General features: G+C 39.8%; 1 protein-coding gene across 1 annotated transcript in view; it reads left to right on the forward strand.

Annotated features, from left to right (window-relative positions):
• jupb (junction plakoglobin b) overlaps positions 1-24708 on the forward strand; it is a 163895-nt gene that overhangs the window by 114166 nt on the left and 25021 nt on the right. The window contains exons 6-10 of the mRNA XM_042505020.1: positions 3157-3358; positions 3447-3591; positions 3665-3768; positions 7119-7238; positions 10530-10748. Of these exons, the coding sequence (XP_042360954.1) occupies positions 3157-3358; positions 3447-3591; positions 3665-3768; positions 7119-7238; positions 10530-10748 (790 nt within the window). The remainder of the gene's footprint in view (positions 1-3156; positions 3359-3446; positions 3592-3664; positions 3769-7118; positions 7239-10529; positions 10749-24708) is intronic.

Below are 24708 nucleotides of genomic sequence, written 5' to 3' on the forward strand. Positions count from 1 at the left end.
AAGCTGGCCAAGTGTAGCAAATGAGGCTAGCAGGGTAGCCTTCAATTGCAACATCAAATTTGGGCCTTTCCAACCCTCAAGCAGGGCTGTAGAGTTAATCCCTTACACTGAGGCTTAACAGAGGAGGATAATTCACACTCATAATTGATTCGGGAGCTTAATTCACACAGAAAATGAGAGAAAATTGAATTTAAAAAAAAAATCTAAACTAAAAGGGCTTCACAGAGAGCAGCTGTTTAGTGTGTGTGTGAGAGAGACTTCCATTTATGCTAACAACATGAAGCTTTTCTCTCTCTGTCCCACTTTACCTCTGCCTGTTAATAAAGCCTCACTCAGACTTTCTTATGTTTTTTTTTTTCTTTTCTTTTTTCTCTCTTTTTTTGTGTCATTTAAGCTTCTTTTTTATGTGTGTGTGTTTGTGTGTGTGTGTGTGTGTGTGTGTGTGTGGTTAGACATAGGAAAGAGACATTTTTATCAGAAAACTCTCATTTCTTTTTCTCCATTGAAATCATTTTCTACATCCTACTATCAATTGAACTAAATATAAATTCAAAAGAGCTTTACTATCATGATAAATGTATATATCTGCTCTTTTCTTTGTTAACTTGTTGTTAATTGCCTTAAATCTATTTTTACAACTCTGATGCTTTTCAAATTCTATTTTCTATCTTGACACAAGCCAGCAGTTTACTCTATATTAAGTATAATTTGTAGCAAAGTCCCCAAGGGGTACAGTCTTTCTTATTTTACAGCTAAACAGCACACTAAAATATGTATTTGAAAACTCTTTGGACAGGGGATAAGCAATGCAGCAACAGAGGCTTGATTCACATTTGATCAGCACTGCCTAGTTTTGCAGTTTGACGGTAGATCACGAGCAGTAATTGATATAATTGACTCCTTGGTCCATATTTGTTGTTTTCAGTAGGCCACGGTGAACTCTAAAAAAGGAGAGGGGACATGATTTATTTTCACAGACTATTTGTCACACGCACCGTTTTCAGAATAAAGTGACAGTTTCAACAAAAAGTTACCACTTGTTGCTATAAGGCAAAGACTAAGGCTATTTTTGTGGTTGTTGCAGACAGAAATGGTTGATTTTGCAGCAGCTTTTCTACATATTTGCGATGCAAGTTTCAATAATTTTCGGCCTTTTTTTGTTTTAAGAGTTGTTTTTTTTTTTTTTTTTAAGTTGCGTCTTACGTAGGGTGCACATCATGATATGACACATTTTCAAAGCCAATACTGGCATACAAAAAAACTGATATTTTAAAAAATTCCAGTTGGCCCAACGTTTTCTTTATTCAAAAGCTGTCTTTTGTCATATAAGTCAGATTTTAAAAAAGTGAGGTTGATGAGGATGAAACGGGGCCGGCGTGATTGTTAAGGTAGTAATTTGACTGGAAGAATAAGCAACATTACAGATGAGGCAGACTCAGGTGACGGGGAGCCCATGTGCCTCTGACAGCTTGACAGCAATTATGACACTTCAATTATGACACATCATTTTTAAAGTCAAAAAGCAGTTACTCATTACAATAATCTGTGTCCAGGGTTCTAAATTTCATTGCGCATCTGAAATGATAATGTCCTCACTATGAAAGCTGTTAAAATCTGCCTGCTCTCTACTGCTGTGCTGAACATTTTTGCACTGCGTTGCTGCTCCTGTGACACCAAAATGGCTACAAAGTTGGTTAAAACTAGCCTTTTGCTGCAAACAGTTACCCTGTCACTGTGTGTGTCCAAGGTGCTGCAGCTGTCTCATGATACACAGAAAGGGAGACAGAGAGGGGCTGAGCAATATGCAGTGCACAGCTGTGCAATGAAATGAGTCAAATTTGCTGTAAAGTTGCAGTGATTGGATAAAATTGCATGGCCATGCAGGATTTACCAGGATCAACTGAATTTGTAATTAATTGTTGTAATCTGAAGATTGTAAATTCCTGGCGGGACTGTAAAGACAGAGGGTTAGCAAAGTTATCACAGTTAATCCTGAGGGGAACACGAATGTCTGAACCAAATGTCAAGGTGCTGAGATAATTCAGTCTGGACAAAACACAAAGTTGTGGAACAACTATATCCTGATTGACAGAAAGACAGCATTGCCATTACTAGAGCTATGCTGCTAGCATGGCTAAAACATAATTAATAGATGCATTTTTTTTAATTAAAATTGTACCATCCTTCTCTGATACCCCCTTTTCCATCAAATTAGCTTCTTTTCTTGAACCGGTTCAGTTCAGAACGTTTAGAGCCTCAGTTTGTGTTTTCACTAGCGTTAGGCAAAACCATTGTAATTGAGGATGTGTCATTAATAGAGAGCGTTGCACAATGCACAACCAAAGTAAACAGTAAGATGGCAGAGCAAGTTGACTACCTGTCAACTTTTGCTCTACAGACATTTGGTTTTATAAAAAAAAAAACAAGCATGAAGCAACTGACAATGATAGAAAGCGTGGGAAACTATTATGTGCAAGGCTCTTTCTAGCCTGTAGAATAAGACACACCAACTGATGTTGTCATTTCAGTATAATAAAAAAATGCTATTTTGTGGCTCCAGCTGGGAACAAACCGTTTGGGTTCTGGATCCTTTTTTTTTTTTTTTTTTTTTTTTGGGTTGATTTGTTCTTTAAAGTTCAAAATTAGATGCAGAATCCAATATGGAACTGGTTCCATGATGGAAAAGGGTTAAGAGTCATATGGTATTTGACATGCTTTGTCATACTGATAAAGCGAAATCCTGTAAATAAATGCAACAAAAATTGAGTAAAAAGGGCCGAACATTCAAAGGTTTTCAGCCTGCAATGTCTTTTTTATTGAATAAATTGCAGGTATATTCACAAAGCCGTTTGTTTTATGTCATAGGCTGGTTCTCAGGTTATAAGTTCAAAAGGTTGCTGATCCGTATTAATGTTTCAGTGATTGCTTCACCAGAGGCTGACATTTGGATGGAGCATGGTGATGTGAACAAGCAATACAAACTTCAAACGCTTTCTCACTTCATGTCCTTCAGCCTTGTGTAGAATGAGATATTGGTGGCTAATAGAGGTCAGTTAAGGTCATAGATTGCTTAATGCCCCTTGAAATTAGTTCCCTTTTCTGAATCTCTATATCCTACTCTCTCTCTCTCTACCTGTGTTTATCTCACTCATGCAGTTCACCAGTGGAATCAGTCCTATTTTATGCCATCACTACCCTTCATAACCTGCTTCTGCACCAAGAAGGGGCCAAGATGGCGGTGCGGCTTGCTGATGGCCTGCAGAGGATGGTTCCCTTACTGAAAAAGAGTAACCCCAAGTTCCTGGCCATCACCACCGACTGTCTGCAGCTCCTGTCCTACGGCAACCAGGAGAGCAAGGTGAGGAGAGGACCTTGATATTGGAAAGGATATTCTTGTTGTGTCCATTTATTTGTTACAGAATTATACTTTCTACCTCCTGTTTCAGCTGATCATCCTTGCCAATGGGGGCCCAGAGAGTCTGGTGTTCATCACAAGGAACTACAACTATGAGAAGCTGCTGTGGACCACCAGTCGGGTTCTCAAAGTGCTGTCTGTGTGTCCTAGCAACAAGCCAGCGATTGTAGAGGCTGGTAAGTCACTAAACATTAAGTACGAAACATTTAGTGTCGATGTCTGTATACATCTGTTTCCATCTGTGTTCAGGTGGTATGCAGGCTTTGGGCCAACACCTTACAGGTTCCAGTCAGCGTTTGATCCAGAACTGCTTGTGGACGCTACGTAATCTGTCAGATGCTGCAACCAAACAGGTACGCATGGATTTACTCATAATTTCTTGTCTATTCATTTTTTTAAATTCATTTATATAGTGTCAAATCATAACAAAGTTATCTTTTGGACACTTGTCATATAGAGGAGGTTCCGGAATGTTCTTTTTTAATTTACAGAGACCCAGCAATACAAATAAATTCCCACCAAGAACCAGAATATTGTGCAACAGTAGGTGGGTTCAAATTTGTGCAAAACTTAAGCAATAATCTGAAAATAAGTCGATAAAACACTGTAACGAGTTGACTGCATTTCCATTGAGTGATGTTATGCAACTTCTCTCACAATGTTACTTGAGACTTCTCCTCTGGTGATAACATTCCAAGAAACATGGTGATGGATGTTCAAAACATTAGGTTTATTTCTATTGCAGCCACCACACTAGCCCTCATTATTTCCAATCCAAGGCCACATAGGTGAGTTATGGAGCAATAATGGAAAGGCAAGCCCCTTATACGTGGGAGTTGTCACGCATGAGGGAAATTTGGGAGGTGATAGTCCGCCATTTCACAGAGGAATTGTGGATTCAAAACTTCCAGATGATCCACTCAGCTTTTGAAGAGTTATGTGATGCATTAACACCTTTTGTAGCGCCTGCTGCATCAGGCCCAAGGGAGCCAGTTTGTACCAAGAAGCACATCGCCATAGCATCATGTGACCTAGAAAAGCCCAAAAAGTGTCTGCAGTTTTGTGAAAAATGGCTTTTCCGAATGACCTGAACTACCACCTTATGCAGATTTTTTTTTTTTTTAAATGTATGTGTTTCCATTAGGTAAAGTTATATTTGCAATTTCAATTTGCACAATTTGAAGGTTAACCACAAACCTTCTTTTAAGAGGAACAAACCATAAGAACCAAGCTCTATGATCACGGCCAGCTGTCAGCTGTCTCTACGTTGGCGTAACAATAGCAGTTGCAGTGGGTGTCAAGCAGGCTGATTGCAGCAGGGGCAACCAAGTTGGTAAGATGCATTCATTGGACATGAATGCGTAGAGATGGAGAGAAAAGGGAGAAGAGAGGAACTCAGGGTATCATGGGAAGTCCCCAGACAGTATTGGCCTACATATCAGCTTTACTAGGGACTGGTCCAAGGCAAGCCTGAGCTAGCCCTAACTATAAGCTTTATCAAAGAGGAAAGTCTTAAGCCTACAAGCAGTCTCTGCCTCCCATCTTCTGAAACTGGAAGATGTACTAGTAGTTTAAGTAGTGATTCCAGTGTTAGGGGAGTAGGAACCAGTGATCTCCCATTTGGCCCAAGCACAGATTTAGCCTGCTCTACTGTGTGTTCAGATACTTGTAAAGCAGCACAAAGTAGCAAAAAGTAAAGTTCTAATTTCTTTATCGAGGAGTGTTTCACTTCTCAAGTGATTTGGTGGGTTTACATGATGATAGAAAAGTCGAATTATTGTGAGGCCGACCAAAACTGCACTTTTAAAATACATATAAACATGTTAGTCTGACTGAAACTGGACTGAGTTGAATTTCTCGAAATCTGACTAACATACTCAGTTAATTCGATTGGAAGTCGAGCTATTCCGTCATGTAATCACCTCATTTGGACTTTAATTGAACTTGGCGTTGTGTGTGTGCTCCGACCTTTCTTGGGGTTAATGGATAGGGACTGTCATTTATGAGGGGGCAAGGGGTGCAGCAAACAGGTCAGGAATTTAAAAAAAACATGTAAGCACTGAGGAGGGACTTGTATCTCTAATTTTGGGTTAGGTAAGTATTATACAACTTGAAAAGGACATACTTATATATATATGCCTCCCATCTTCTGAAACATATATAATATATATATATTTATTTATATATACATTTTAAATTATAAAAAAATAAACTAATAATAAATAAGCACTGCAAGGACACAGAAAATGTTTTGCATTGTACATCACCAGTGTTATTACATGTCTTTCTAATGTTTAGAATGTATGGGTATTTTTAAGATCATGTCACTGTTCTGCAAATATGCCTTTCTTTCCCACTAAGTAGCAAGTAAGTTTGGCCAAATAGCATTTATGCATCCATGAAGAAATATTTCAGTATTTTTGTTTTGAAGGAGAAAAAGCAGAGTTCTAATTTTTGCTCTGCACTTTCAAAGTCCCTCCACCACATTTTCTAGCTGCTTCTCCCAGTCCTCTCACACAGGAAAGAATCGAGCAGAGGCTGTTTTGACAGAAATGATGATACTGACGATAACAACTTATACTAATGTTGAAGGCATTACATTAAACTGTTTGAGGAAATGGATATTTGTCACACTGTTCTATGTCCACCAAAAACACATAAATATGAAGATGTTTGGCCTGGTGTCACCCTTAATGGCGTATCCAAAGACTCTGTTTTTCTGAAACATATTTGAAATGCGAGGCAAAGCAAAAGCCTAATTTTTGAAAAGTTTAGGTTAGGTGAAGCTCCAGATTGTTATCTTTTAAGTTGCTGTTGTAAAAAAAAAAAAAAAGGTTTTTTTTATGTGCATTTGCTGTGTGTATTAACACATTCTGTGCTTGACACCCACTGCTACTTAAAATTGTTTAGTGCTGCTACTTAAAATTGTTTAGTGCCTTTACACTTGTGTTATTTGTTCTATTGTAAATTTCTAAATTTCTATTTCATATTTCTTTTATATTAGCTACACGTTAGGCATTCTGTGGACAGCAAAGTAAGAATTTCATTGTACAGGGAAACATGTTTCCATACTGTGCATATGACAATAAACACTTTGAATCTTGAATCTTGAAATAATAGGTTGTCTGTCTATATGTGTTGGCCCTGCGACAGTCTGGCGACCTGTCCAGGGTGAACCCCACCTTCCGCCCAATGACAGCTGGGATTGGTTCCAGCCTCCCGCGATGCTTGCGAGGACAAGCGGTTACGGAAAATGAATGAATGAATGAATGAATAGGAATTATAAAGAAAATAGATACAGGACTAAGCAGTGATAAAGAACACTTGAAGGACAGAAGAAGGTATATACTTGAATATAATGCAGTTAAACTGAATAACACAGTCTTTGTCGTTGAAGTGCAATTGCAAGAAAGACCCTGACTCAAGGGAAGTAACATGGCAGAGTCGAACAACACCTGTAGTTTGTAAGGCAAAGATTATTGCAATTCGAATAAAACAAATAGTGGTCAAAGATAGAAATCAGTGGCTGAGATCAAAGTACAAAGAAATCAAAGTACTGCTAATGTAAAAGGTTTTCAGGCAATTTTTTGTTTTTTTTTGAAAGGAATGAGGCTGATTTGCTCGGTGTTAAAGGGTTAAGCTGTGACTTTTATGTTTTGTTTATTTGTTCTGTCTGTGTGTCTCTGATGCTTTCTGTCTATAGGAGGGATTAGATGGTCTGCTGCAGATATTGGTCACCCAGCTGGGCTCAGATGACGTCAACATGTTGACATGCGCAACTGGCATCCTGTCCAACCTCACCTGTAATAACTCACGCAACAAGGTAACCACTATGGGACAGTACATCACATGTCCAAAGTGTGTATGGACACCTGGACAATTCTACTGTATCAGTCTGCTGCCTTAACAACCTCCACTCCTCTGGGAGACACATAAAGTCTCATAATATCATTATTCTGAGTCAGTTTAACCCCATTGAAACCTGAGCGTATTGACTTTCAAAACATGAAAAGATATAAAAGATATAAATAAATAAATAAATATATATATATATATATATATATATATATGAAAAACAACAATAACAAGAAAAATTAATCTTTTTCTAGTTTTTCTTTATTTTTTAATTATTCCTAATTATTACCCCCAGCTAATTTTCATGTCATTTCTTCTCACCTTTTCCTTTTTTTTCCTTTTTTTTTTCTCCAATTTGTGGAAATTTTCTTGCCAAGTTGCTCATTATGTTTTTTCTGCACATGAGTGCTGATGCCACAGCGGTTAAAAGGTTAAAGATAAAAGATGTAACTTTTCCACATTAACATGCCTTCAAGGAACAGTGTATAAGATTAAGGGGGATATAGTGGTGTCCACCAGTAAACTACAGTTTGCTACCAGCTAAAACTTTTCCCAGTTAGATTTCCTTCAGTGTGATTTGTTCAAGAGGTTCCTCCCAGCGCTGAATTACCTGTAGCGGTCTATTCCTCTCGAACATGAACAGACTGGTGATTTAAACTGATAAAAAGACTAAATACAGCAGTTGCATGTTACAAATCATGTATTTCATATGCTGTTTGGCATGTTGCTACAGGAGGCTTGTGCAACACATGCTAATGTATGCTCACTCTTTTCCTTGGATAACTTAAGATTGAGATGTTCAGGAGGTTTTTACCAAAAGTTGAATTATCCGTAAAGGTCTTTTCTCCAAAACAAACTGACTCAATGATTTAACTTGCTAAAAACACTAAATAAAGCTGTTTCATGTTACATATTGCTGTAACTCTGACACTGCTCAGTCCAGATGGTCTTCTTACTACAGTGGCCAAAAGGAAAATGCAAATGGTCCTGTCTAAAGCCAGTGTTTGGCTTGTCTGCTCTGGGCTACTGTAGAAACATGGCAGTGCAACCTGTGTCTACTGCAAAGTCATTTGACCCCTGTGTGAATGCCGATCATACGCATTCCCATTGTATTAAAGAGACAGATGTTAGCAGGTATTAGTGGCTTTTTTGTGCAGTGGGAATGAGGCTATACACAGAACTTTTACCCAATTTAAAGCCACATTTTTACAATGTTAGTTATCCGACATCTGCATGTTAGGTTATCCAGCCCCTGCTATTTTTGATGTGAAACTGCTTTATTTAAACATTTAAATAACCAGTTCTGTTTGTTTTGTAAAGGAGGAAACCTCAACAAACAGTTGAGCGCCCATTAGAAGTTGAGCTACTGCTCCTCCTCAACGGGCCAAAGAGCCTTGAAGAAACACTCTCATGAAACTGCTTTGGTCAGTGTTTTTATCCATTTTTTTTAGTCACCTGGTCTGTTTTTTAGAGAGAAGAGACCTCTGTGGACAATTTGGCTCCAGCTAATAACCTCCTAAAACATGAATACTGAATGAATCCTTCTTTTTAAGGAATTTTTATATTATTTTGATTGAGAGACCCCAGCAGCAGTTGTTTGACCACTGAATCCTTGGTATTCAGCTCTGAGAGCTATGAGAGACACATGAGATCAATTATTTTTAGAGTTCCACATACTTTTTATTGTTTTTCAGTTCAAACACCCTTGATTTGTTTAATGGGAGGAAGAAGAGAAAAACACCAACCACATTCACCACTACTCTCCTGACTATATGTTGTAGGGGTTGCTCTTTTACAACTACAGGTCTTTCATTTGGTCTGAACCAAATATATGTGAGTTAATTTAAGTAAGTATAATATGAGTTAATATGTCATAGATAATGACAAACATGAAATATATGGTCCCTCATGCTGTAATAAATATAATAAATGACCGCTCTGGCTACAGTTTTGGAAGTGCTAAATTATACAACACACCTCGGTAGTAACTCATTTTTCTATACTAAATCCTAAATAAAAACCCTGCACTTATGCTGATTTTTTTACCATGATTACCAAAAATAAATATTACTGTACTATTTCTAAATGTTCATACAAACCTGCTGCTGTGGCACAGCCAGCACAGTCTTCATCATCATCATCATCACAGCAGCAGTGGGAAGCACACCCAAACTTTGTAGGATGTCCCGTCAGTTAAAAATAGTAATCCAACGTTGAAATCCATCTTGAAATTGGCAGGATAAGAGTTTATTAGTTTAATAAACATGGCTGGAACAAGTTCTTAATAAAGACTCAGATCATCAAGGGGTCTCGATAATGGTATCAAGTTCAATAAAAAATTATGGTCCTCATCCGTAGTCTCAAACAGTCATCTGCAGCTTAGCAGGTGTCTCACAAAGATGTCACGCCATCCATACCCCCTCCACCTCGTGATGACAAATCTGCTCATATTATGGATATGGTACGTATGAAATGTGAAAGTAAAACATATTTCTGGTTTGCAGAGATGTACATTGCCAATATTTTCGTCTGGCAAGTGGGCTGCTAAAATCACATATGCACTGTCATAAATGTCATTGGTTGATTCGATTTACTTCACACCACAAATGAACCATAGTTCACTTGCAAATTTAGCAGTTGGTTTAGTCTCCACGAAAATTTGATTAACAGCTTTTAGACTGACCCAAACAAACTGACATTACACAGACAAATCCTCCAGAGTCAGTTTGAACCAAACTAAAAGGTTAGGTAAAAGATGCCTTTAGTCTGTTTGACTCCCATGAACCATAATACAATCTTCTTTTTTCTTTTCTTTACTTTTTATTCTAATTTATGTATGCATGTTTCTGCGTTTTGTATATGTGCATATAAAACAGCTCAGTGAACATTCACTGAAACTCCTGTAGGATGAGAGGTTCTTAATGCCATGAAAGTCTTGTGTAGCTCTTTTGTATATGTACGTAAGTTTGTGCTGCAGTGTTAAGCTGATGAAAAATTTCAGTTTCTGTGAACATTCTTCATCTCAGTCAGTCTGCACTCTGCACTCCTGAGGAAAATCAATTCACAAAAGATATATATAATATTTCCATATATATATGTACTGTTGCTTTCAAGTGTATGTAGTGTATACACTGTGTACACTTGACATCTATTCCCTCTCTACTCCGTGTTTTAAAAATGAATTTCTTTCATACTGAAAATGAGCTCCACTGCTCACCTGCAGTTCATCTTCTCCTCTCTTCCTCCTGTAATACCTCAGACTCTGGTGACTCAGTATGGCGGTGTGGAGGCGCTGATCCACGCCGTGCTCCGGGCCGGTGAGAAGGAGGATGTTGCCGAGCCAGCAGTCTGCGCCCTGCGTCACCTTACCTCTCGCCACCAGGACGCCGAGCTGGCCCAGAATGCTGTGCGGCTGCACTACGGTATTCCAGCTGTGGTGAAGTTGCTGGGACAGCCACACTACTGGCCTGTAGTAAAGGTAATGGGACGTGAGTGGTTGTACTGGTGCACTATTAGCATGCAATGGAAATGCTTCTGAATCAGCCTCAGTGGCTTGAAAAAAAAGGAAAAAAAAGAAAGTAGAGTTACAGCTGCTGTGCAGCAATGGGTCGTGGAATTTTTAGCAGTAAGCGGCAGACAAGTCTATGAACAACTCCACATTGAAATGTACATTCTGCATCACACAAGACTTGAACTCACAACCTTACACATCAAGTGCAAATCACTATCCCAGTGAGCTACATGCTAAGAAAGAACCCACAGGTGGCTTCACACTATGACTGAGCCGACCACCAGGGGGCAGGATATCAGCTGCCTGTGCATGGAAAGGCAGATTTCAAACTGCTGTCAAAAATTCACATTTAAAGAAAAAAATTCTGAGAATATGCACACTTCATCTAGACAGCATAGAGAGGAGAATTGGATCACTTGTTTTTACAAAGACTGATTTGCTCTATAAATGAAAAAACTGATGTTTAAAGACACTGATGATCTGAAGATGTTCTGTAGCAACTTTGGTTTCAATTGAGCAAGAAATGTGGGAGGAGTAGTTTTACAGTTTTTGATTAAAACATAAGGATGAAATTAATAAATTGCGCCGAGTAAAGTGTACCAAAGTTTATTCGCAATTGGGCCTACATTTTTTTGTAAGTTGCAAAGTTGTAGTAAGTGCAAATAATTTTGTTATGAAACTTTTGAAATTAAGACTGCTGCCATCAGGGGGGTATTCCAGAAAGCAGGTTATGTGAAAACTCTGAGTATGTTAATCCTGATATGAGGGAAACTCTGGGTTATCCGTTCCAGGAAGAGAGCTGAGTCAAACTTTTTTCCTGGAACGGAGAGTCAATCACCATGGTAACTGACTCTGTGAACATAACCTGCTTGCTGGCAGGTTTTCTAGAAGAAACATAGTTTCTTTCTGTCTCCTCACACATGAAGCAAGCTGTCAGACACAGATTGTCTTTATTTTTGCAATCCAATCAATATCAAAGCAGAATTATTAGAATATAATAATAATATTAGAATTATTATTACAATTAGTATTTCATTGAATTTTCATGTACACATCACCACATTTTAGTATACAAATCAATGACTCCAATAGGTATAAAAATAATACATTCAAAAAATTAAAATAAAACAAAACTCAAATAATAAATTAAATTTAAAAAGCATCCAACATACCGACATAAAATAAAAGACATAAAATAAAATCAATAATCAAATATCAGTCAGCTAAATAAAAATGCCATCCCCACATATTAACCATAATCAAATACATAATCATCCATCCATCCATCCATTTTCTTCCGCTTATCCGGGGTCGGGTCGCAGGGGCAGCAGCCTAAGCAGGGAAACCCAGACTTCCCTCTCCCCGGCCACTTTGTCCAGCTCTTCCCGGGGGATCCCGAGGTGTTCCCAGGCCAGCTGTGAGACATAGTCTCTCCAGGGTGTCCCGGGTCTTCCCTGGGGCCTCCTACCGGTGGGACGTGCCCTGAACACCTCACCAGGGAGGCGTCCTGGAGGCATCCTAATTAGATGCCCGAGCCACCTCATCTGGCTCTTCTCAACGCGGAGGAGCAGCGGCTCTACTCCGAGCTCCTCCCGGATGACCGAGCTTCTCACCCTATCTCTAAGGGAGAGCCTCTCTAGTACCCCCGAATAGACCTTACCAGGGAGGTTGAGGAGTGTGATCCCCCTGTAGTTGGAACACACCCTCCGGTCCCCCTTCTTAAAAAGAGGGACCACCACCCCAGTCTGCCAGTCCTCCTTCCACGCCCGGGTTTTCACCTCGGCGACCGCCACAGCTGCATTCTGCTTGGCGTGTCGGTACCTGTCTGCTGCCTCCGGAGTCCCACAGGTCAAGAAGGCCCAATAGGACTCCTTCTTCAGCTTGACGGCACCCCTGCCTGTCCACCAGCAGGTTTGGGCGTTGCCGCCCCGACAGGCACCAACCACCTTACGGCCACAGCACCGGTCGGCCGGTTCAGCAATGGAGGCACGGAACATGGCCCACTCAGACTCAATGTCCCCCGCCTCCCCCGGGACATGGTCAAAACTCTCCCGGAGGTGGGAGTTCAAGCTCCTTCTGACGGGAGACTCTGCCAGACGTTCCCAGCAGATGTGTTTGGGTCTGCCAGGTCAGACTAGCGTCCTCCCCCACCATCGGAGCCAACTCACCACCAGGTGGTGATTGGTTGACAGCTCCGCCCCTCTCTTCACCCGTGTGTCCAAGACATACGACCGCAAGTCCGACGATACGACTACACAATCATCATAGTAATTCTCATTCCCATGAAGAAAATTAATATTGTGTTGACTGTGAGAGCTTTATATCAATGTTAAATGATAATTTACTCAGCAGGATATTAGGCGAGAGGACATATATGTGTTAAAACAGCATTCTGTTGGGGGTTTAAATGACTACATGTTGAAATAGCAACTGAAGGAATATTTACTTTTTTTAATGTAAAATATGAATAAAAGTGAGGTCAGCCTGCAATCATGCCTGAGTGAAATATGCCTCATCTTTCTGATCTTTTTATATGTTTCATTTTCAGTTGCTTAAAAGTGCATTTTCCCCCTCTGGGATTGCACCTAAATGTAAATCAAAATGTATTCAATCCACAACTTTTTCACCTGTATGCTACGATTTTAATAAAGTGCGGTTAATGTTTAGTCAATAGACATGTGCATTCAAACTTACGCGTGGACACAAATGACATGGGCAGCTCCCATGATGCTTTTCTGTCCTTAGCTGCTGCAGCGTTGTTACTTTCCTTTCTAAATATGGGCTCATATTCTCCATATGCAGCATGGGGACCTCTAGTTCCAATAGGGTAAAGTAGCTTGGTTGCTGTTCCTCAGCGGTTGCCATGGTGAAAGGAGGTATTGGGCTCCACTGATGATGGCTTTTTATTGGGGTCGTGCACGCACTGAACTCAGAGCGAACATACTCAGAGTCGATTGAACTAAATCAGATCAGCTGTTCTGGACCCGAATACTCAGAGTTTCTCGGAATAAATTAACTCAGAGTTCAGGATTAGACTCAGAGTTTGTTGAACCTCCTTTCTGGAATACCCCGAGGACTATTGGCTTGTGTTTGCAGCTGAGGAAGCTTGGCATGGGGCTGAACTTATGTGAAAAGGAAAGGAAAGGAAAGGAAAAGGTTAAAACAGGAAAGGAAATGACATCAATAGCATTGATGATGTTTACAGATGTCAGCTGATCTGAAGGGAGGAGATAAAACAGAGGACAGTACATTAGTTTTAGTCCTCCTTCTGAGACAAAAATACAAGACATACATGAACATATAAAGAGAGAACATCCAGAGCAGCACCCACTGACAAGCTAACACACTCACACTATGACACACATCTCCCATCATGCTTCACTTCCAGAACACTTCAGCTGTGACAACACCCGCTGGCATGCTGTGTCCCTGGAGAGACAGAGCGACCGAGAGACCGAGAGACTGATAAAGAGCGAGAGACAGTGTTTGGTTTCAGTGTGAGATAGAGAGACTGACAGTCAATGGGTTTATAAGCCCCAGTAAAATTTACAAAACATACGGTGTAAATCCCCAAATACAGCCCCCGGAGATTCATTAATGTACAAAACAAAAGTGTTGGAGGAAATGACTAACATGATGACGATATAGCTACTTCTAGAGCTTTATTATAATTATTAATTGCATCCAGGTTTTGATTCTAAGATTCTCTTACATTAGCAGTTAACAGTAGTATTTCCAAATGAAGCTGGCTTGTGGTGTATCATACTGCTGCGTCAGGTACTGTCTGGCAGCCTAATGATGGTAGATTCATTTGTCATTTTTTAAACAAAAAATGATATTACATTTGTCCTTGATCCTGCTACATCTTTGGAGCTGAAGGATGAGTTGATTAAAATCAGCAGCTACTATGAAGATTCCATCTGGCTGCTCAGGCATGTTGCTGATGATTGCATGATTCACTTCCTGCTGTGCATTTTTTGATTTTGTATTAGTCTTGTGTCCTTATGGCTCCCAACAAGGTCCACTCATTCAGTGCAACAGCTTGATTTGGGATGTTAGGGGTTAACCATATCTCTGTGTAGATGTGTGCAGAGCAGTGTCTAATTTCCCATTGCTGAGTCAGCCTCAATTGCATCTCATTCACTTTATTCTCCTGCGACCGGACATAAGCCAGAAGAAGGCTTGGTAGAGAAGCAACTCTCAGTCCAAGTCAGGTCAGCCTCGCCTGGGTCAGTGCTTCTCTATTGTAGAAACACACACAACTTTTTTCCAGATTTTGATAAGTGCTTCTATATCAATGTTGTGCTTCAGCAGAAGGGGGCATGGTGTAGAAAAAAATAGAAAAATATAGCAAAAAAGTAGCAAGGATTTGAGCAGCTACAGACTGCTGCACTGCATGCGTTGCCGTTGTCATAGCAACTTTGTGACGCTCTCTGACCAAGTATCATACTGCCTTGATAGGCGCCATCCAGCTGACCGGTGGTGTATCACAACCCAGTGAAAGGCTCACATCTGACTGTTATAAACTATCACTATAACTATAATATCCAGTGGTGTATAATACCACTGTGGAAGGTGACTTTTGGAATCAGTGTAAAATTACTGACAAAGTGGCTGCATTTGATGACTTTGGAATGAGAACAGGCTGGCATTTCAGATGCATACTCTAATTGTGACCCAAAGCCTTTCTTCAGGCTTCAAGTCTATTTTCTTCCTTCTAAAGAGTGGAACATTATGGATCTGTGTGTGAATGCATCAGAGGCCACACTGTACTGTGACTGAAAGCCTGCTGTGCACACACTGATGGAGGACTGTGTCTGCTTTAGACATGATGTAAGACTGTAGTTTCAAACCTGTGAGACCACCAGTACAAACCCTAATGATTAATGAATGAAACCAGTGGTTCTAAACCTGAGCGTCCCAACCCCCAAGGTGGTCACACGGTATTTTTCAGAGGTTGCCAGATGAGTTTGTAGAAAAAAAAGATTAAAAATAAAAATAACATTTTAGACAAAGAAACATTTTTTTAATTTGCCTAGAATAGATTGAATTCTGTGTGTTTGTGAGAGTCAAAGTGTGTGTGTGTGAATGAAAGGATGCTGTTCCGACAGGCGAGGGGGAGAAAAAAACCTCAATAGCTGTTCAAACTAAACTGTCATAACAGACAAAGCAATAATCGAATTTACTTAACAGAGCATTCACAATAATCACTAAAAATCAGCGGGATGGGGTGGGGGTCAGAGAGGCAGCTGTTTCTGCCAGTTTGGAGCTCTCTCTCTCTGAGTGTTCCTTCACTTCCCTGTCATTTCTCCTCTGTCTGTGGATTGCTGTAATGGGGGAAAAATAGAGGTAGTGCCGAATGTTTGATTTATATTTACAACCATGAAAAGCAAGCATCACACTTAGTGATGTGTTATGTCTGTCAGTTTCCCACAGCACTGCTCTTTTTCAATGCTATGGACAGCCCCAACATCACTTAAGAAAGCGACCAGATGGAACCTATTATGTTTGCATGAAACATGACAGCTTAAGATTAAAACGCTGCCGGTTTCGAGGTAATAAAAGGAGAATGAAGGTCCCCATAGGGCAGGCGGGAGGGGTGGTGGATGGATTCAGCAAATTCAGAACTTTCATGTGGGAGTCCGATGTTTGCTCCCTGTCTGAATGATTGATTGAAGTATTGATTTTTTAAAAAATTTTCTACACTTTACAATGTGTGTTCCCCTCAACCTAACCACCATGCATTTGTTGACACCCAGGCGTTGGTTGCCATGTGCTTTTGCCTTAACATAACTTGCAGTGTAATTCCACCATGTGGTTGTGTTGACATGGAGGTAGTGGCATCTCTGAAAGTCAATAGCAGACACAGAAAGATAGACCGTAATATATAGACGTGTTTGCATTAGGCAGAGAAGAAGCAGCAAATTCTCACAACTGAGGCCCAGTCCACACTGACATGGATATTTCTGTAAACAAGTTTTATTTCCCTCCTTCATTATTATAAAAAATCTCATTCACACACAATTGCAATGCTGTTTAGAGCATTGCAAACCTACAGGTAGCAAAATAAACATATAAGGAGGAGTAATGCCTCTTGGACAGTTAATCAGTGAGTTCAGCAACATCTCTAATCATCTGTACGCGGATGACATCCAGCTGTATTTTTCATTTAAACCTGATGAGATCAACAAACTGTCCATATTGGAAAACTGTTTAATTGCCATTAGGAGCTGGATGGAAAACTATTTTCTGCAGTTAAATGCAGATAAAACACTTTTTTTTATTATTGCCCCTGACAACCTCCAGTCAACAATCAAACAGTACCTTGGTACCCTATTAACTTGTGTCAATCTAGTCTGCATAATCTTGGTGTATTTTTCAGTCATTCCATGAGTTTTGATACTTGCATTAGAACAATGAAATTGAAACTGAATAGTGCAGAAATTTTAAATTAATTGAAAAATAAGTTACCAAAAAGGTTTTAAAATCAATGTCCTCATCTATTTCCAGGGAAAGTCATGATGTTGACTTTGAAAATCCAGTATGTTTCTCTCTGGAGAAGTTTTTTATGAAATCTTTTGCATGTCTGTCCGCCCTGGAAGATGGATCCCTCCTCAGTCGCTCTTCCTGAGGTTTCTACCATTTTTACCCCCATTTTAAGTTTTTTTTGGGGGGGGTTTCCATAGTTAATGTGAGGGTTAAAAAACAGAGGGATGTTGTATGATGTAAAGCCTTCTGAGACAAATTGGGATTTTGTGATAATGGGCTTTATAAATGAAGTTGACTAAAATTGACTTGACACAGTTGCCCCCTTCTTGTGGCTGGCTTGATGTGCTCTATTCCTCCTGATTTCAAGATGAGGAGATAGATCACATGGGTGGTATTACAGTTAATGAAATTAGCGTGCTGGTACCTGTGGTTTGATCTGGGAATGTTTGGGTTCATATGCTGTTGTCACAGTGTGTGCAGTTACTTTTGTAGGTGTCAACAGTTTTTTTTTTAATCAGCGGGGAGATAGTTACGTACAAGTTTGTCTCTGATGGACGGTGCTCTTCTGTAGGAAAACGTAGGTGGACCTTGAAAGAGTTCTCAGAGGTTCTTATCACAGGCGATGATGTTCCAGTTGGACTAAATGATTTGTGTAATTTGAGGAGCCTGGGAACTGCGTGTAATGCTAAAGAAAATGTATGGTCCTTTTTTTGTTTTTGTACTGCATAACATCCCAGCTCTGTCTTGTGACATAGAGATTACCAACAACAACAAAAAATGACAGAGACATGTACATATTGGTTAATTTAATGATTAAAATGCTATAATAGTTGGTTTGGTCAGGTTTTTCACCATACCATACTACACATGCGTGGCATCTGTGTTCCATGTGTCAGAGACTCTGTCATAAATTGACTGCTTTATTCTGATTTAAGCCTTTTAAGCCCTCTCTATAACACATCTTTTTAAGTCAGGGTAGTTATAACAACGTCCTTTTAATACGATACATGTTTTTAGTCATCGGACGCCTGGATTTTAAATCATCAGGGAATCCACTGGACCGCAGCCTTATGCCTATGAGAGAAACCACACCAGTGCAAACCTACTGACTTATGCAGCCAAAAACTGGATCCGTATTGGTAAGTTTCTGACACAGAGAAGCTGTGATCCATACTTGGACTGTCTTGGCCAGTGTTTAAATCATTAGTGACACCATATCTGCAGAGTCTCTCCCCTCTCTTTCAGGCTGTGTGTTTTCCTCCACCAAAGTGTCAATCAGTTGATCCCCCTGACAACACTGCTCCCTCAAACTGTTTTTACTAGATTCAAGCCCACAGCATGCCTTCTTTGATCTCTAAGGACTATATTTTACTACAGCACCTTATCAGCCAATTCAATGGGATATCTTACCACGGTAATGCTGACAACACACAAATATACTTGTCATTTCAGCCAGATGATGTCTGCAGTCTTGAGACATTAATGAAATACCTTACTTCAATCAAAGACTGGATGACTTGTAATGTTCTGCACCTAAATTCAGACAAGACCGAGGTAATCATTTTTGGCCCTCATCACCTAGCATGTAAATTAAAACGGTTAATCGGTCCACAGACAAATAATGTAAAATCTACAGCGAGAAATCTTGGCATCATATTTGAATGTCCCGGCTTCAACTTGTGCAAAATGCTGCTGCTCGAATTTTAACTGGAACAACTCATAGGTCACATTCATTCCAATTCAATTGGCTACCTGTTAATTTTAGAATTGATTTTAAGATTCTTTAAATAGCTTTTAAGGCCCAATGTGATTTAGCCCCAAGCTATATATCCAAACTCCTAACCTCATATGTTCCTGGTCCCAACCTAAGATCATCTAGTCTTACATCATTAGTTATCTTGAGGATAAGACAAGTAACTTAAGGTGATTGGGCCCTCTAGAACTCCCTGCCTGAGGAGATTAGGCATGCCAACACACTGCCTGCTTTTAAATCATTGCTTAAAAGATATCTTTATGGGAAAGATTTTTATTTTAATGATTGATTTGCACACTTGTAATATGGAAATTTTGTTTTTTATATCCTTTACACTTTTATCTTAGCTCCTAATATTGTTTTATTTATTGGATTTGTATTTGTATTTCTTTGTATATTCTTTGCACTTTTTGAAGCACTTTTTGAAGACCGTTGACCGTGCTATACTAATAAAGCTTTTTGTTATTATTATTATTATTATTATTATTATTTACAGTTATAACTTAAAATGTAACTTATAACAACAGCATAGCTCTCCAGGATGATTTTCATCTCTCGCAAGCTCGGCGAACAGTTATTTGTTTTGAGGTAGTATGTGGTGTGCACACTGCATGCAAGAGTACATGTACTTTGCAAGGGTAGCAACAGTATCTGCTAAAAGTAAAAAGAAAAAGCATGCGCTTGAGAAAGCACCCTTAATCTGAAAAGTACTGCCATTTCTAGATGTGACAAATGAGCAAAAATCATTAAGGATTCAAAGTCTTAACCCTCTTAAACCTGTTTCGACCTGTTTTCTTGTACGGCATCAAGATGCCTTTCATAAGTATGAAAACCTTTGAAACATGAGCAAATTTCAAAAACATGAAAAAGAAAATGTCTGGAAATTGGCCTAAAATGTCCCGCAAATTGCAAAAACATTGTTCAAGGTGACAAAAAAACTGATAATTACCTAAGAAAAAATCTTCCCCAAAAAAAGTATGGGAAAAAAAGAGAAAGAATCATTAACTTGGATATCAAGAAAACTGTATTTAGAATTATTAGGATTATATATTTAAAATTAGGTTACATAAAAACAGATTTGTTTTAATTATTTGAATTTACTATTTCTAACTTTATTTTAGCACTTTTTGAGGCCATTTCCTATTCATGTTCTGATATTTTTCTTTCTTTCTTTTTTTTTTTTTTTTTGCTAATTTCTAGTAATATTCTTGAAACTTTTTAACTAATTTGTTGCTAATTTTTGGGTCAAGAGAATTACAATCACATTGCAAACCAAAAGCTAACATTCAAGATGTTGCTGCTGCCAAAACAGAACAGATCTTATTAATATCCTGGACCTCAGTGCAATTCATTGTGTATATTATTGAATAATTTGACCTGCAGCTGTGGTTTTCAGTCAACAAATGTCCACCACGACAGCATTGGTGGACATTTACTTTCTTTGTTTGGTGGTTTGTGTCTGCTGTGCAGACGTCTGCAGAGCGTGAATCAAAACCAGCCTCTGTGTGAATGAGGTAAATTGCTTTTTGATATCTGCTGGCAATGGCCATATTTCACATTGCTGAAGGAGGAAAACAAAGAAATGCTCGTGGCTACATGTAATGCACCAACTAATGGCTCCACAAACACAACAGAGAGCAACAAACAGTAATGACAGCATGTAGGACATTTTTAGGAAGCCATGGTGGGCAGAAAAAACAACTAAAATGATTTATCTATTCTTTAGGAAGAAATTTGCAGTTTCCATTCAGCAGTGTGGTGTGGTGCCGTATTGTGAAGAAAATACCACAGAAAGTTTTTTGTGCTTCTCGCGGTAGGTTGGAGTCCCGTGGTCAGTGAATAAAACTACACTGGGGTTTGCATGTGGAGCTAATAGCGACTTGCTTTTTGGTGACACGCTGTTATCCAAAATGTCTTTGAGTGTAACCACTAAAAGAATGTTTAGCCTTGAGACGGTCACTGAGCGTGCCTTGATTTAACAGTTTTTTATTACCAACCAGGGATGGAAAGAGTACTATAATAGTACACTACTGATACTACTGTTAAGTTAAAATGTATCTTTAGGCTATAAAATAAATCTCTGTGTGTATTTGCACTGATATACACTAGTGCTACAACACGTTATTATGGATCCCATGTGTCCTGTGATTGGCTAGTACTCACCAAGTTGACGTTGAGAAAATGATCAATCAATCAGTGTATCAGCCAATATATCTGTCGGATCCCTAAAATCACCCTGTGCCAAATCTTGCAAAAAGTGCAAGATCAGTCATTGTTGTTACAAGGCAGGTTTCAATAAACCCTCAAATTGTGCAAAATAAAATTGTTAAAACAAAATATGCCTAATGAAAACATATTGATATCGAAAAAAAAACTTTATCACAAAAAAAAGTTTTTACGCTTGCATGAGGTTTATTCTCGCATTGGGATGGTTAAGAATGTTTGTTGCATCTGGAGTTGACTCTGCTCTGACAGAAACCCGGTTGGAACGGGGTTCGGTCCGTGGGCGGGGGCCCTTCAGTGCGGAGTTTGCATGTTCTCCCCGTGTCTGTGTGGGTTCTCTCTGGGGTCTCCGGCTTCCTCCCACAGTCCAAAGACATGCAGCTCAGGTTGATTGGTGACTCTAAATTGCCCTTAGGTGTGACTGTGAGCGTGTATGGTTGTGTGTCTATATGTGTCGGCCCTGCGATAGTCTGGCGTCCTGTCCAGAGTATTCCCCGCCTTCCGCCCGATGACAGCTGGGATTGGCTCCAGCCCCCCCGCGACCCTTACGAGGACGAGCGGTTACAGAAAATGACTGACTGACTGACTGAGTTGACTTCTTTAAGTTCTCTTTCCTCTTACCAGAAAATTAAAAGAAAATATTTAAAATTATAATTATAAAAAAAATAAGAGTTGCTGCATGAGATCAGATATCTCTTATTTTGGGATGTGGCCTGGAGCTCAATATGAACTGTTCTTCAACAGAGGAACTGATTTTGTAATGGATAATTAATTGTTTGTTGATGGTATTAATGGTAAACACAATAGAGAACAGTATGAAGCTTTGGTTCAACATGCTGATTTTGATGCAGGAACCCTATGAATTGAACTAACAGGGCATGTTTGCACATACCTGCTAATCTGGAAAAGATACAAATGTGTTTTTTTGGAGTTGTATAACATGAGTAATGTAAATATATAGATGAATATATATGTAGAATTATCATAGATTGATGTTGTAATAGGGCAAAAGGCAAGTTTGAGCATTAACTCCCAGACCCACAGAATGAATAGTGGTGTTTGCCTGGTCGAACGTTTCTACCCTCCCATAACGGGGAGACGGGAGAATTGAATGTTTGGTAAACATTATAAATTCTTTAGAAAGACAGTGTAACAAAGAAAACTAGAACCACACAGGAGAGACTTGGTGATGTGGGCTGAAAAGTACCACACAACCATACTGGCATCAGTCATCACCCCTTAACAAAGACTACAGACACAGAGGAGCCCCAAAGATCACTCTCCTCCTCTTCTCTTGCCCTCCCTCTTCTTCTGTCTCTTCTATTTCTTTCTTCTCTGTCTGTCTTTCTGTCCTTACTCTTTCTTCTATGTCGTCTGTCCTACTGCCTTTTTGGTGCTGAGCCCAGCACAGTGAGCCCTCTGCAGTCTGAATTCAGTTGGATCCCCTGAGCCCTACAGAATGTGCTGATCGCTGACATCTAGCAAACATCGCTAGCGCTCCTACGCTGCTCTTTCCAGTGTGAAACAAATGTGCTCCTGTCTCTGCAGCGTCTGTGTTCCAACAATACCAAAGGTAGAGCTGTAACTTTTAATGCAATAAACATCGCAAGGCAGGTTTCCATTAACCCTCAAATTGTGCAAATCAAAATTGCGAATACAAAATATGCCTAATGGAAACACATCAATTTTGAAAAAAAGCCCATTTATTGGAAAAAAAAAGTTTTAGTTGGCCTACTTTTTTGTCTTTTGTTGATAGTAAACGTAATCACTTGGGCTCAATTATTTTGGTTCAGACAGGAATGTGTGGCCTGGGCTGCACTCTAGTAACCAAATGTGTACACACCTGGTGCACAGTCTGTATATAGGCACATTTTGTAAAAACAAAACAATAGTCTAACTATTTTTGTGCATTTTCAGTATTAACTCTCTAAACAGCTGCTGCTAGATGTTTCGGTCTGGCAAGGGGGCCTTTTGGCCTGGTGCACCGTCTGAATTGTAATATTGTAGGGAAACACTGTGGCACTCATATTGATTTATGCCAAATGCTATTACTTACATTAACTTTACCTTCTGTGCCGAGTTCGCCTTGACTGCCCCCATAGATTGGGTGCTTTTAGTTAAGATGCTGGAGCAGGAATAGAACAGAAATAACCACCATGTTAAACATGCCGTGCTATATGGTCACCCTGGATTAAACGATGCCTTGAGGCAAAGAATTTTGCCTTGATGATTTTTTAACGAATTATTCGATTTACTTGAGTAATGGTTTCAGCCCGGAAGCCCGCCCACAGCCAAGTGTTTGTCAGAAAAGACCTCTTCATCCTACCGCCTGCTAAGAGAGAGATATTGACCAGGCTGAGCTGCAACCTTGGAACCAATCACACCTGAAAAAAAACTCTGGAAACCCAATCTCTCCAAGGCATAGTCCATGTGAGAGTCAGCACTGATCATCCACTTCCACCTCCCTTCCAACACAACTTTTCTGCTGGCCATTTGAACCACTAAGGGCCTCATTTTTAAGCACCTAAAAGCCAGAAATAGCATGCACCAAAACAACAGAAAACACATGGATCAGTCTCATATCTCGCCCCACATTCAATCACAAATAGTCAATACGAAAAACTTTGTGAATGTTGGTGCATAGAAATGAGCCTTCTAGTCAGTGGCTCTTTTGACTGTCAATCATGGCAGCAACCAAGAGGAAGACAAAGGAAAGTAATTTTCTGACACAAAAATTGAAGGGCTTGTGGGTGAATTGAAGGTTCAAAAGCACAGTGTTTGATGACACCAGCAGTAGGGTTACGAACAAAAGGAAATGTGCATTCAGAAAACAGGACAGTACCTGAAATTTAAAAAAATCGGGCCAAATACACTGGCCCCGATTCCAGCTGCTGTAACAGGGCTCCGTTCCACTGAGGGACCTTCCATGAGCAGGTCTCCACTGAGGGACCTTCCATGAGCATTTTCAGCCCAGAATGCGGCTGGACAGCATCAGATGAGAATGCGCTCAGACAGAATAGGTGGCGTTGTTTTTATATGCTGGAGGACAGCCGGAGGGCTCCGGGCGCATCCACATGCAACACGTACTGACTTTGATGTAGTATTCACTTACCGTGTGGATGTGAGGTGTTTTTTTCTCCACCTTATCATGTGCTTCTTTTGCCTAATCCTTAACCATCTTGACCATCACGACAGTCAACATTAGTTTCCATGTGCTGTTGTGTAAACATAAGGACCATGCTGCGTCATCCCACCATGTGCATTTGTTGACATCATGGTAACTGCATCTATGAGTGTAACCAGCTGATGCAGAAGGATACCTAAAACAACATAAGTAGACGCAGAAATTCACTGACAGAGTGGCACCATGTGATGAGTTGGTGATATGAAGGTGTTGACATTTTTGCATGCACCTGTTGGTCACGCAGCATTGTAGGTGTGCTTGATTTGGGTCACTTAGTG

Source organism: Plectropomus leopardus, chromosome 17 (genome assembly GCF_008729295.1).
Source record: "Plectropomus leopardus isolate mb chromosome 17, YSFRI_Pleo_2.0, whole genome shotgun sequence".
Lineage (NCBI taxonomy): Eukaryota > Metazoa > Chordata > Actinopteri > Perciformes > Serranidae > Plectropomus > Plectropomus leopardus.